The sequence below is a fragment of the Pongo pygmaeus genome, chromosome 9 (genome assembly GCF_028885625.2).
Source record: "Pongo pygmaeus isolate AG05252 chromosome 9, NHGRI_mPonPyg2-v2.0_pri, whole genome shotgun sequence".
NCBI lineage: Eukaryota > Metazoa > Chordata > Mammalia > Primates > Hominidae > Pongo > Pongo pygmaeus.
Window position 1 is genome coordinate 23734291 of NC_072382.2, and position 14548 is coordinate 23748838.

At 37.6% G+C, this 14548-nt stretch overlaps 2 protein-coding genes across 3 annotated transcripts in view; both read right to left on the reverse strand.

Annotated features, from left to right (window-relative positions):
- The window catches only part of TTC17 (tetratricopeptide repeat domain 17), a 137861-nt gene that overhangs the window by 19480 nt on the left and 103833 nt on the right, over positions 1 to 14548 (reverse strand). The window lies entirely within an intron of this gene.
- LOC129009015 (peptidyl-prolyl cis-trans isomerase A-like) lies at positions 6088 to 10628 on the reverse strand. Its single transcript, XM_063670973.1, has one exon. The coding sequence runs from the start codon at positions 9102 to 9104 to the stop codon at positions 8622 to 8624; it is 483 nt and encodes a 160-aa protein (XP_063527043.1). The 5' UTR covers positions 9105 to 10628; the 3' UTR covers positions 6088 to 8621.

The window sequence follows — 14548 nt, forward strand, 5'->3', positions numbered from 1 at the left end:
TGGCACATGCCTGTAGTCCCAGCTGCTTGGGAGGCTGAGGTGGAAGGATTGCTTCAACCTGGAAGGTTGAGGCTGTAGTGAGTGGTGATCATGCCACTGCACCTTTAGCCTGGGTGACTGCTTTCCTTATAAAACCGAATGCCTTTAACAGCACCCAAGTCACCTCTTGAATGCTTTCCTGCTTAGAAATTTCTTCCACCAGATACCCTAAATCATCTCTCTTAAGTTCAAAAAAAAAAACCATCTGAAATTCAAAGCACTTCTGGTCCCAAGCATCTTGGATAAAGGATAATCAATCTGTACAAGGTTTTCTTTGGTTCTTAGGGTAAATCTAATTAGGGATGTATAGTCAAATACAGTGGACCCTTGAACAACACATGTTTGAACAGTGCAGGTTCACTTATACATGGATTTTTTTCAGTAAAAGTTAGACCAAGCGTGCTTGCCTCTCCTGCCTCCCCTTCCATCTCCTTCACTTCTTGTGCCTCTAATACCCCTGAAACAGCAAGACTGACCCCTCTTCTTCCGTTCCTACTCCTCAGCCTACTTAACATGAAGATGGTGAGAATGAAGACCTTCAAGATGATCCACTTCCACTTAATGAATAGTAAATATATTTTCTCTTCCTTATGATTTTCTTTTCTATAGATTTTAAGAATACAATATAAAATACATATATAAAATATGTATTAACCGACTGTTTATGTTATCATAAGGCTGCCAGTCAATAGTGGGCTATTAGTAGTTAAGTTTTTGAGGAGTCAAAAGTTATATGTGGATTTTAAACTGTGTAGGGAGTTGGCACCCCTAACTTCCATGTTGTTCAAGGGTCAACTGTAATTGTGTTTTAAAGTCACTTGGAATAATTCCTCTTGATAATTCCCTTTGGTATGGTTATACTACCAACTGAATACATAGGCTCATTTAAGTAGAAACTGCTTTATTAAAAATTTTGTGTAACTGTGCAAAATATTTACTTGGTTTCAAAGTCAAATTGAAAAAATAATGTAGATTCAAGGAACCTAGCTTCATTCCTTGTCCTCGCCACCCTATTTTCTTTCCTCTATGGAAAACCATTTAAAAATATTTTTAAGATTTAGTCTTCCATTTTAAAATATCTTTTTCTCTACATATATCCACTCTTCCCTTGCCATTTTTTAAAAAAAGATAAGTAGTATCCTAAGATATTATTTTTTTCCACTTTTTCTCCTCCACTTGATATCCCGGAGATTTTATTCCATTGAAATGGTCCTTGTTCTTTTTGACAGCTGCAGAAGCCTCCACTGTGTGGATGTTCACACATAATGTACATCCACAGGGAGCTTTTCATTTAATCACTCTGCTACTGCTGGGCATTTGGGTTGTTTCCAATTTGCTACAAATCAGGTTACAATAAACAGCCTCATTCAAAAGTATTTTTGTTTTAATGTTTTTGCCAATGCATTTTTGGGAATAGTTACTAAAAGTAGAATTGCTGGCTAAAAGGGTAAATGAATGTATAATTTTGCTAGATATAGTCAGTTTCTTCCCTGTAAAGGTCATCCATTTCTTTTTTTCTTTTTTTTTTTTTTTGAGACAGAGTCTCATTCTGTCGCCCAGGCTGAAGTGCAGTGGTGCACTCTTGGCTCACTGAAACCTCCGCCTCCCAGTTCAAGTGATTCTCCTGCCTCAGCCTCTCAAGTAGCTGGGATTACAGGTGCCCACCACCAAGCCTAGCTAATTATTTTTATTTTTTTATTATTAGTGAAGACGGGGTTTCACCATGTTAGCCAGGCTGGTTTAGAACTCCTGACCTCAAGTGATCCGCCTGCCTCGGCCTCCCAAAGTGGTAAGATTACAGGTGTGAGCCACTGTGCCCGGCCCATTTCACATTTTCATTAGCAATGTATGGCAGTGTGTTTCCCCACAGTCTAAGAGGTTTTAGTCTTAATAAAACTTCTGAATTTTTTGCCAGTGTGATGGGTGAAAAATATCTCAATGTAGTGTGGTTTTGATTTGTTCTTTTTCTAGCTTTTTGGGATAGAAGCATAGATCACTGACTTTCATCTCCTCTCCCCTTTCTGTTTTAAACTAATATATCCATTTAGGATATAAACTTCCCTCAAGTATTGCTTTAACTGCATCCCACATGTGCTGATATACCATATCTTTTATACTGTATCATACATTTCAAAATATTTTCTAATTCCCTTTGTGCTTTTTTCATTGACCCACGGATTATTTAGAGGTGTACTGCTTAATGTTACCAAAATAGGTGAAGATTTTCTTTTTTTTCTTTTTTTCTTTTTAGACGGAGTCTCACCCTGTTGCTCAGGCTGGAGTGTAGTGGAGTGACCACAGCTCACTGCAACCTCTGCTTCCCAGGTTCAAGCAATTCTTCTGCCTCAGCCTCCCGAGTAGCTGGGATTACAGGCACGCACCACTGTGCCCGATTAATTTTTGTATTTTTAGTAGAGATGGGGTTTCATCATGTTGGCCAGGCTGGTCTCGATCTCCTGACCTCAGGTGATCTGCAGGTCTTGGCCTCCCAAAGTGCTGGGATTACAAGCTTGAGCCACCGTGCCCAGACTGGAGATTTACTATCTCTTCTTTTGTTTCTGATCTTTTTTTTTTTTTTTAGCTTAATTCCACTGTGGTGAGAAAACATACTGTAAATGATTTAAATGTGTTAAACTTTAACTGAGGCTGAATTTATGACTCAGGTTATGATCAAGATGGTAAATGTTCCATATGGCTTTTTAAAAATGAGTAGTTTATCATAGTTGATATCAACATTATAGAAATATCAGTTAGGTCAAGTTTCTTTTTTAGTAAGATGATTTATATTTTTACTGATTTTTTTGTCTGCTTAATTCTATCACCTATTGAGAGGTATGTTAAATCCCACTAAGACTGCAGATATATGTTTAATATTTGTTATATAACTTAAAACTATGCTATTAGTTACATATAAATTTACAACTTTCTATATCCCTAGTGGACAAACCATTTTATCATTATGAAATGTCTTCCTTTAACCGTAGTAATGCTTCTTACCTTAAATTCCATATTATCTGATATTAGCATAACTACACCAACTTCCTTTTTACTTGTATTTGCATGATATATCTTTTTTCTTTTCTGAAACAGGGTCTCACTTTGTCACCCAGGCTGGAGGGAAATGGTACAATCATAGCTCACTGCAGCCTCAAACTCCTAGGCTCAGGATTCTCCTGCCTCAGCCTCCAGAGTAGGTATGCTACTATGCTTGGCTAGGTTGGTTGGTTTGGTTTTTTTAGTAGAGATGGTCTCTCTATGTTGTTCAGGCTATTCTCAAACTCCTGGTCTCAAGCAATCCTCCTGTCTTGGCCTCCCAAAATGCTGGGATTACAGGCATGATCCACTGTGCCTGGCTGATATATCTTTTTAAAATTTGTTTAATTTTAACTGTTGTATATTTTATATTAAAAAGCACATAATTCGGTTCATATTTGGTTCGTATTTGAAAACCCAGTTGATAATGTCAGTACTCCAGTACCTGAAGTACTTAGTCCTTTTATATTTATTCTGCTTACTGATATATTAGGTTTATCTGTCATTTTACTATTTGCCTTCTATTTCACACATTCCTTTTGTCCTCCTCTGTCTCTTTTTAAAAATTAATCAAATGTTTATTACTCCTTTTCCTTTAATTATACGTTTTGCTCTTCTTTAAGTGGTTAGCCTAGAGATTGCAACTTGCATCTTCAACCTATTACACACTAAAAATACATATTATTACTTTAATTTCATTACTTTCTTGATAATGCTAAAACCTAGCACTTTATCCGTGAATACTCATGGGAAGTTGATCTCATGTTAACCTTTTGGCTTGGAAATCTTCCCCCGTGGGAAGGGATGAAAGCTGGAGACAAACTTATGCTGAGAGAAGCTGTCCACTCCTCTCCACTGTCCATAAATTGGACTTGACCAGAAACCAAACTGCAGCTGGGCTGGTTGGCAAAAATGATTTTGCCTTGGTGCAGCTGATGCATTAAGCCAAACTAGGCATTGATGACTGGCTGGGGGTGGGAAGGAGACAAGCACATGAGCTTGAGAGTTTATGTCTGTGACTGGGTCTGTGATAGGACATTAGTGGGTGGAGCAGCCGGCTGGCTCTGACCAAGCTGAGCTGCCTGCTCGTCCAATGTAATGTCTACGAGCCTCTACCTAAGGAAGTGGGGGACAAAAGTAGGGGAATTACTCTACAGCAGCCCACATGGTTACATAAGACTATGTGGTAACCTGGCATACAAGCTGGTGCAGTGGCAATGGCAGCAGCTTGGTGCAAGTCTAGGGCCACCGGTGGAGCCCTCTGAGCTGCAGCCTGAGTCGCGTCCTGAAGGTTCCGATAGTGCAGATGGATCAGGTGGATTTAACCCTAAAACAGAGTCCGGTCAATGACATCTGCTGACAGTTAGTGACAATTAATGTCAATGTGAACTCAAAAACTCCCTAAGGAGACAATTAGAGATGGGCTTTTGAAGAAATAATAAATAATGACTAGTATTTTAAAGGTTGAAGCTAAAAGAACATGGGAACACTTTTGCAAACAGTAAACAGGAAAGGGGCACTTTTACTTTGTTATCACTGCCATTGAATAAGGCATTGGTTTTAATGCGGGGTCCTCAGGTCAGCAGTATCACCCAGTATCACCTGGGAACTTATTAGATATGTAAATTCTCAAGCCTCACCCTAGAGCTGCTGAGCTAGGAAGTAAGTCATAGGGCACCAACAATTTGTGTTTTAACAAGGCCTCCAGGTAATTCTAATGTACCCTAAAGTTTTAACTCAAGGTCGTGGAAGTCAGTCCATGAGCCTAAAATGGAAAACGATGTTGGATGAAACTTCTAGCTTTATTTCCCTAAATATCTAATGTCTGTTACAGGTAACATATGGTAAAAAATAACACTGGTTGGTAAACCTATCTGGACTGAGATGATTGTAAATAAACTACAAATACCTGATGAAAAGCCACAGCTTTGAGCTTCTGAGTGTCAGGGTTCTTATAGCCAAGCCATGTCCCTCTCCAGGACTCTATGCTCATGGGGCTATTACAAAAGATATTGATTCTTTTTTGGAACTTAGGGTATCTAAGCTAGGGTAGTTCCCACAATTAATAAATTGATTTGTTTCCTTCTATCTGAACTGACACTTGGCAGAAAATGCGGGTGGGCAGAGAATGGCCCCTGGACTAAGGTGCGAGCTATGTGAGGGCTCACTCTGGAGGTATACCTCTGATGCTGCTGCAGCGGCATGAATGTGAAATGTCTAACTGGTCCTAGGATTATCTAACGTGGTCAGTACAGTTCCCTTCTGCCTTTTATTGTTTTATTATCAATGATATTTCATTTTGATTTCAGTTCCCATCTGCCTTTTATTGTTTTATTATTGTTGTCATACATTTTTACTTTGGAAGATGTTACTGTCCGTATTTTGTAAAGCCATCCTCATTTCTCTGTCTCCTCGAACATTTACCTTTTCTGTGGCTTTCTGTTCTTTCCTATATTTCTGAGCCTCCATGTGGGACGGTTTCCCTTCTGCCTGAAAAAACCCTTTAGTGATTTTTTAGTACAATCTGTTGGTAACACGCATCTTCCAGCTTTTACTGGTCTAAAATCTTTATTTAACTTCCATTTTTAAAAAGTGAGGTATAACTTACATAAACAAATGCTCAGATCCTAAGTGTAACATTCACTTTTGACAATTAAGTAACAAAGACACAGAAATACCAACACTCCAGAAAGTTCTTTCATGCGGTATCCCAGTCAACACCTTCCCCCACGGAGTAATCACTGATCTGATTTCTATCCCTATATGTTATTTTCCCCTACTCTAGAATTTCATATGGTTAGAATCTTAACTATGCATTTTTTTGTGACCAACTTCTTTTGTGAGAATAATATTGAGATTCATCAATGTTGTGGATGTTGGTTCTTTTTTGCTGAACAGTATCCACTGTCTCAATAGACCACTGTTTACCTATTCTTCTATTGATGGGCACCTCACTGTTACCAGTTTTATTGGCTATTATGAATAAAGCTGCTGTAAATATTTTTTTTCCAAGTATTTTGTGGTCATATGTTTTCATGTCTCTTTGATAAATTTCTAGCAGCAAAATTACTGGGTCATGTATATGTAACTTTTTAATAAACTGACAAACTGTTTTCCAAAATAATCATATTATTTTCTACTCCCACTAGCAACATACGAGGGTTCCAGCTGCTCCACATCCTCTCCAACATTTGTCATTATCAGTCTTTTTCACTGTAGCCCTTCTACAGGGTATGAACTGGTATTTCACTGGGGTTTTATTTTTCATTTCTAGATGACTAATACATTGGGTACTTTTAAAATGTAATTACTACACATATATCGTGTTTTGTGAAATGTCTATTCACAAAACTCACCTTTAAAAAATTGCGTTGTCTTTTTAAAAATTACTAAATTGTAGTTCTTCATATATTTTGAACTCAAGTCCATCAGATATATGTATTGTGAATATTTTCTTTAAGTCTGTGTCTATTTTCTTAAGTGTCTGTTGAAGATAAATTTTATTTAATTTTTTTTTAAGCTGGAGTGCAGTGGCACAATCATAGCTTATTACATCCTCAAAGTCCTGGGCTCAAGCAATCCCCCCACCTCAGCCTCCTGTGTAGCTAGGATTACAGGTGTTGCTGGCTAATTTTTAAATTTTTTGTAGAGATGGGGTCTTGCTATGTTGCCCTGGTTGGTCTTGAACTCCTGGCTTCAAGTAATCCTTCTGTCTTGGCCTCCCAAAGTGATGGGATTGGAGGTGTCAGCCACCATGCCCAGCTGAGAAATTTTAATGAAGTCCAACTTATCAATTTTTTTTTTCTTGTAGAGTTCATGTTTTCTAAGAAGTCTCTGCCTACACCAAGAACTTAAAGAGAACATCTTATGTTTTGCTCTGGTAGCTTTATTGCTTTACCTTTACTTTTATGTCTATAATTTATCTCAAGTTGATTTTTCTGGATGATGTGAGGTATGGGATTTTTCTTCTATATGCATATCCATGCATTCCAGACATACTTATTACAGAGATTTTACTTCCTTCATTCAAATGCTGTGGTGCTCTTTGAGAAAATCACTTGACCATCTATGTAAGGGTTTATTCTTGGCCTCTCTCTTCTGTTTCACTGTTCTATTGGTTTATCATTTTGCCAATAACACACATAATGATTACTTTATTTGCTTCATTTTTAAAGGATATTTGCAGGGTACAGAGGTCTAGGTTGGTGCTGTTTTCTTCCAGCAATTGAAATGTCACTCTGTTGTCTTCTGGTTCCATTGCTCCTGCTGAGAAGTCAGCTGTCAGTCTTGGACATTTGAAAGTGAGTTCTTTTCTCTATCTTTTAAGATTCTATTCTCTGTCTTTTGTTTTCGGCAATTTGCTATGATATTCTAGTAAGGCTTCTTTGTATTTATATCTGTGGATCACACACTTTCTTGAGTCTGTGAAATAATGTCTTTCATAATTCTTAGGAAATAAATTCTGAGCCATTACCTCTTCAAACATTGCTCCCGCCTTGTTCTCTCTCCTCTTCTCCTGGGATTCTGTATGTTGGATTTTTTCGTTTTTGGATGTGTCCCACATGTCCTTTATTCCCTTATCTCCCCTCTGCCTCCACAAATTCCTTTATATCTTTATATATCAGTTTGGATATTTTCTACTAAAAATGATTTTCTTCTTCATCTTCAGTTTGGATATTTTCTAATAACCTGTTTTGACCTATCTTTCATCTTTTCCGCTGTGACTAATCATCTGTTCTACTGTTCTACTTGTTATTGTAGTGAAAACTCATAAAATTTATCTTAACCATTCTAAGTACACAGTTCAGTAGTGTTTAGTATATTCACATCATGTAACCAACCTTCAGAACTTCTTCATCTGGGAAAACTGAAACTCAGTATCCATTAAACAACTTTTCACACCCCCTTCCTCTCAGTTGCTGGCAACAATCATTCTATTTTCTGTCTCTATGAATATGACTACTCTAGATACCTCACATAAGTGGAATCATTCAGTATTTGCCTTTTTGTGACTGGCTTATTTCACTTACTATAATTCCTCAAGATTCTTCCATGTTGTAGCATGTGTTGGAATTTCCTTCCTTTTTAAGGCTGTATTCATAGTATGTACATCCCATATTTTGTTTATCCATTCATCTGTGGATGGGCACACAGATGGCTTCCACCTCTTGGCTACTGTGAATGGTATGGCTATGAAAATGGATGTGCAAATATTTCTTTGGAATCCTGCTTTCAATTCTTTTGGATATATATCCAGGAGTGGAACTGCTGAATCATATAGTAATTCAATGTTTAATTATTTGAGAAACTGTGATACTGTTTTCCATAGTGGCTGCATCATTTTTTTTGTTAGTTTTTATTTCATAATCATAAACTTAACTCTGCAATCCAGCTATATGTGGAGGGATATAATGAAAATATAGAACTCAAAGAACTGCAGTGAGAGCACAAATGTTATAGGATATTGTGAGCTAATGGGGTGGAACGGTGCTCTCCTGAGCTACAAAAGGAAAGGTCTGGTGGTTAAGATAAAACACAAGTCAAATTTATTAGCGTTGTGTGCAGTTGGCAATGGCGATCTTGCTTGTCTTGCCATTCCTGGACCCAAAGCATTCCATGGCTTCCACAATATTCATGCCCTCTTTCACCTTGCCAAAGATCACATGCTTGCCATCCCACCAGTTGGCCACAGCAGTGCAGATGAAAAACTGGGAACCATTTGTTTTGGGTCCAGCATTTGCCATGGACAAGATGCCAAGACCTGTATGCTTCACAATAAAGTTCTTATCATCAAATTTATCCCCGTAGATGGATTTGCCACCAATGCCATTATGGGGTATGAAGTCATCACCCTGGCATATAAACTCTGGAATAATTCTGTGAAAGCAGGAACCAAATCCTTTGTCTTTATTGTTCAGAGTGTGAAAGTTTTCTCCTGTCTTTGGAAATTTGTCTGCAAATAGCTGAAAGGAGATGTGTCCTAAGGGCTTGCTGTTGATGGTGATGTTGAAGGGCACAGTTGGGATGACCATGGCCTAGTGACAGGGGGTGTTGGGGGACAGCAGTGTCTGCAAAGCCAGCTGCATCATTTTATATTCCCACCAACAGTGCATAGGCATTCCAATTTCTACATCCTTGCCAATGCTTATTAATTTTATGTTTTTAATAGTGGCCATCCTAATTGGTGTGACGTGATATCTCATTGTGGTTTGATTTGCATTTTCCTGATGATTTGCGGTATTGAGCATATTTGCATATGCTTGTTGGCTGTTTGTATATCATCTTTGGAGAAATGACTATTCAAGTCCTTTGTATCTTTTTTAATTGGGTGATTTTGTTTTTAATTTGTACAAATTGTTTATATAATTTGGAATATTAACCTTTTATTAGATGTACGACTTGCAAATATTTTCTCCTAGTCTGTAGGCTGTCTTTTCACTCTGTTAATTGTGTCCTCTGATGCCCAGAAGTTTTAAACTTTAATATGGTCCAATTTGTCTATTTTTACATTTGTTGCCTGTGCTTTTGGTGTCATATCCAAGAAATACATATATTGTCTTAATGCTTTTTTCCTGTTTTCTTCCAAGAGTTGTACAGTTTTAGGTCTTACACTTAGGTCTTTGGACCATTTTGAGTTAACTTTTGCATATGATATAAGGGTCCAACTTCATTCTTTTGCATATGAATATACAGTTTTCCTAACACCACTTGTTGAAGAGACCATCTTTTCCCCATTGAATGGTCTTGGAACCCTTGTGGAAAATTATTTGATTATATATATGAGGGTTTATTTTTGGGCTTGCCATTGTCTAATTTGATTTTATACCCATCAATTGAGTTCTTAATTTCAGTTATTGCAATTCTCAGCTCTAGAATATCCATTTGATTCTTTTTATCCCCCACAAGTTCCAATTATCTGGGGGGAAATTTCTCTTTTATTTATTTTCTCCCTGTCTTCTATTTTCTTGAACACATTATCATTGTTATTTCAAGTCCTGGTCTTAACTCCACTGCCTGAATCATGTGTGGGTATATTTCTATTGTCTGCTCTTTCTCTTGGTTTTCAGTCCCACCTCTTGAATGTCTAGTATAATTTTACTAAAAGCTTGACATTGTGTCTAAGAAGTTGTAGAGGCTCCATATGATGTTATCTTCTAAAGAGAGCATTCATACATTCCTTAGCTTGGCAAGTAGACAATAAACTTAATTCAATAGCTGACTGAATTTGGGCTGCTATGCCATTGTGTAAAGGCTACAGTTGGCAATGGTGGTCTTCTTGCTGGTCTTGCCATTCCTAGACCCAGAGTTCACTTACCCTTAGTTTTGTCCCTTCTTAAAAGGCACAAATCTCCAGACTTTCCAAATGAAATCCCCAGACAGTCACCAAAAGCCTCTTGTCCTCAATGCTGGGTCTTGAACTCTAATACTAGCCTCCTAAAAACAGTTTTTCATAGCTTTCTACTTGGCTTTCTGGTCTCTTGTGTTTTGTAGCTTCAGAATTTGCTAATGTATTGTGAAGGGTACTAGGCTCACATCTCTGTCCTTCCCTTCTCAGCAGGACCTTAGCCTTTCTAGTATCCAATCTTATTTCTCTAGCCCTGCATGACTTCTAAAGGCTGTTGGTTTCTCTGTCCAGATCAGCCTCCTGTATTGTAGCAGATCATTCTCTCTTTAAAAAAAAAAGCTTGCATTTCCATTTTTTTCCTCTTTGTAATTCTGTTTGACAATTTTCCATAATTTTCTGCTTTCATTTTCTTTTCTGCTGCATCTAGTCCATTTTTCTAAGATTGTTGACTTTCTTCCTTCCTTGTAAAAGCTCCTTAGAAATTAGGTTTAAAATCCCTTTATCTGTAATATAATTTGAAAATACTGTTCCCAGCTTTTCATTTTGTTCATTGCGCCTGTTTGAAATGCAAGTTTTTAAAAAAAATTTAGTTATTCATATTTTTCCTTAGTGTGTATGAATTTTGAGTCGATTAGGAAATTTTCCCTATATCCAAGTTATAGAGAAATTCCCATGCATTTTATTTGTACTTGTATGAAGTCATTTTGTTACATTTAGTTTAATCTCTGATCCATTTAAAATTTATCTTGGTGTGTAGTAGAAGGAATGGATGTAATTTTTTTATTTTTTTTGAGATGGAGTCTCACTCTATTGCCCAAGCTGGAGTGCGGTGGCACGATCTCAGCTCACTGCAACCTCCGCCTCCCAGGTTCAAGTGATTCTTCTGCCCCACCCTCCCGAGTACCCGGGATTACAGGCGTGCACCACCACGCCCAGCTAATTTTTTTTTGTATTTTTAGTACAGATGGAATTTCATCATGTTGGCCAGGCTGGTCTTGAACTCCTGACCTCAGGTGATCCATCTGCCTTGGCCTCCCAAAGTGCTGGGATTATAGGCAGGAGCCACCACACCCCGTGGAATGGATATAATTTTATCTTTTCCCCTATTTAGCATTAAAACATACATTTCCTTTCACTGATGAGATGCTGCCTTTACAGTATTCGAAATTGCCATATGCAATTAGTCTTTTATTCTTTCCCATTGGTTTGTGCATTCATGCAGCAATATCAAACTACATTAATTAAAGGCTTCATGTACATTTAATGTCTTCTAGGTTAAATCCTCCTCTTCTCCCACTGTTCTTTTTTTCAGTTTCTCTAATTATTCTTGATTGTTTCTTCGAGATAAACTTAAACAATTATTAATAGCTTGCCTGGCACCAGAAAAAAACCTGGCATTTTTATTGTTATTGCATTAAAATGACTAACTTAAGAGAACTGACATTATATGATGCTGAGACTTCACATGCAAGAACATGGTTAAGTCTTTCCATTTGTTCAAGCCTAGTTTTGTATTTTTCAGAAGAGTTTTAAATTTTGGAGATTAAAAAAAAATTGCCTAAGGTATTTTCTTTTAAAATTCTCTTACAACTTCTTTTTTTAAATTGTATATATGAAAGCTATTTATTTTTGTATGATAACCGTACTGATTTCTGGCTTAATCTGTATTGGTCAATATCCATTTCCATGCTAAGAAATTTAAATCTTTGGAAATTTGTTGAGGCCTTTTTTATGGCTCAGTCATATGTTAAGTGTTCACATATGATAAACGTTCCTTCCTTGTGCATGTAAAAGAATGAATTTTGGGCCGGGCATGGTGGCTCACACCTGTAATCCCAGCACTCTGGGAGGCCAAGGCGGGTGGATCACGAGGTCAGGAGTTCGAGACCAGCCTGGCCAATATGGTGAAACCCCATCTCTACTAAAACATACAAAAATTAGCTGGGTGTGGTGGCACATGCCTGTAGTCCCAGCTACTTGGGAGGCTGAGGCAGGAGAATCACTTGAACCTGGGAGGCGGAGATTGCAGTGAGCCAAGACAGCGCCACTGCACTCCAGCCTGGGCAATAGAGTGAGACTCTGTCTCAAAAAAAAAAAAAAAAAAAAGAATTTTGTCACTGCTGGATTCAGTGCTTACATATGTCAGCTAGGTCCAGTTTGTAATTGTGGTGTTTTTGGTCTGCTATAATAATAACTGCTGTCAGTTATTATAATTTTATTCAAATCTACTTTGATTGGGAATATGTCTATTTCTTCTGCCAGTTATGTCAATGTTTACCTTATATATTTTAGACTATGTTCTTAGGTGCACACAGTTTACAGAACATACCTACCTTGTGAATTAAATCTATATTACTTTCCTATAGCTACTGTGACAAATTAACACATACTTGGTGGTTTAAAACAATAAAAATGTATTCCTTCACAGCTCTTAAGGCAGGAGGTCCAAAATCAGTATCATTGGGTCAAAGTCAATGTGTCAGCAGGGCTGTGCTCCCTTCAGAGGATCTAGAGAATCTGTTACTTCTCTCTTCTGGTTTCTTGTGGCTGCTGGCATTCCTTGGTTTTTGGCTGCATAACTCTGCCTCTATTGTCACACAGCCTTCTCCTCTTCAGGATTAAGTCTCTCTCTGTCTCCTTCTTTATAAGAATACATGTGATTGGCTTTAGGACCCAACTGGATAACCCAGGATAATCGCTCCATCTCCAGATCCTCAATTTTATCTGCAAAGTTCTCTTCTTTCCATACTGTGTATGTATATAGTTTTCACAGGTTCCAGGGATTAGAACGTGGATATCTTCGTGGGGGGGCACAATTTAGCCTGCCACAGATCCCTTTATTGTTATAAAATATTCCACTTTAACTCCAGTAATGCTTCTTATTATAAAGTTTACTTTTTCTGACAAGGGTATAGTTATATAGCTGGTTTTTTTTTTTTTTTTTTTTTTTTTTTAATCTAGCCCACATTTAATTCTTAAGTTACACAGTCTTCCTCCATGTAACTACTGATGTACTTGGGTCTATATTTGCCATTGTACTATTTGTGCTCTACTTTTATGTACCTTTATCTTCCTTGACTTCCTTTGGATTAATCAAATGTTCTACATGATTCCATTTTCCTTCTATTAAAGTTACATTTAAAAATAATTTTTAGTTGTTAGCCTAGAGCTTAAAACATGCTTTTTTACTTATTAAAGCCAATGCAAATTATTACTTTTACTACTTGGCTGATACCAATTAAGCCTTAGGACTTTTAAACTCTATTTGCTTCCCTCTCATCATTTAAGTTATTGCTACCATTAATTTTAGATATACAGTACACAAAACTGAAACTCCTCAGGGTGTACAATTATTATTTTGTACAGTTACTATTCATTTACATATGTTTCCCAGTGTTCTTCATTCTTTCTTCCAAGTCCATATGTCTATCTTGGATTATTTTCCTGATAAACTTCCTTTAATTTTTCAGTGCAGGCCTACTGGTGCCAAATTCTCTCTGTTTTTGTTTGTTTGAACACATATTTGTCTTGCCTTAATCTTTTAAGAACATTTTGACTGGTTTAGAATTCTAAGCCTGCAGTTTTCTTATTCTAGCACTTTAAACATGTTGTTACAATGGCTTCTAGTTTCTATCATTTCTGTTTAGAAGCTAACAGTCTCATTGTTGCAACTGTGAAGGCAACTGGTGAATTAACAATGGGCCACATATTCTTTGTCACTACCATCAGGTAGAGGATATTTTCCCTGCCTGTAATTTTGAGCAGGCTCCAGGACTTGCTTTGAAAGGCAGCATGGATGAAGTAGTGCTGTTTCAGTTTTACGCACAGGCTCTAAGAGGCCTGGCCCAGATGCTTCTGCTTTCACCCTCTTGGAGCCCTCAGTCATCACATGAAATAGCCCAGGACCCTGCTGGAGAGAGAACTGCAGCTGTGCCAGAGCTAATGCAGCCACCCCAGTTGAGGCCCCAGACATTTGAGTAAAGCCATCTTTGGTGGAGTCCCCACATGTCTGCAGTAGCATAAATGACTCCAGGTGAGACCAGAAGAAATGCCCAGCTGAGTCCAGTTCAGACAGTAGACTCTTAAGCAAAGAATAGTTTTGTTTTAAGGTAGTAAATTTTGGGGTGATTT

Excerpts from the sequence above, each read along its gene's own strand:
- LOC129009015 (XM_063670973.1), bottom strand. The coding sequence starts at position 9,104 with ATGGTCATCCCAACTGTGCCCTTCAACATCACCATCAACAGCAAGCCC.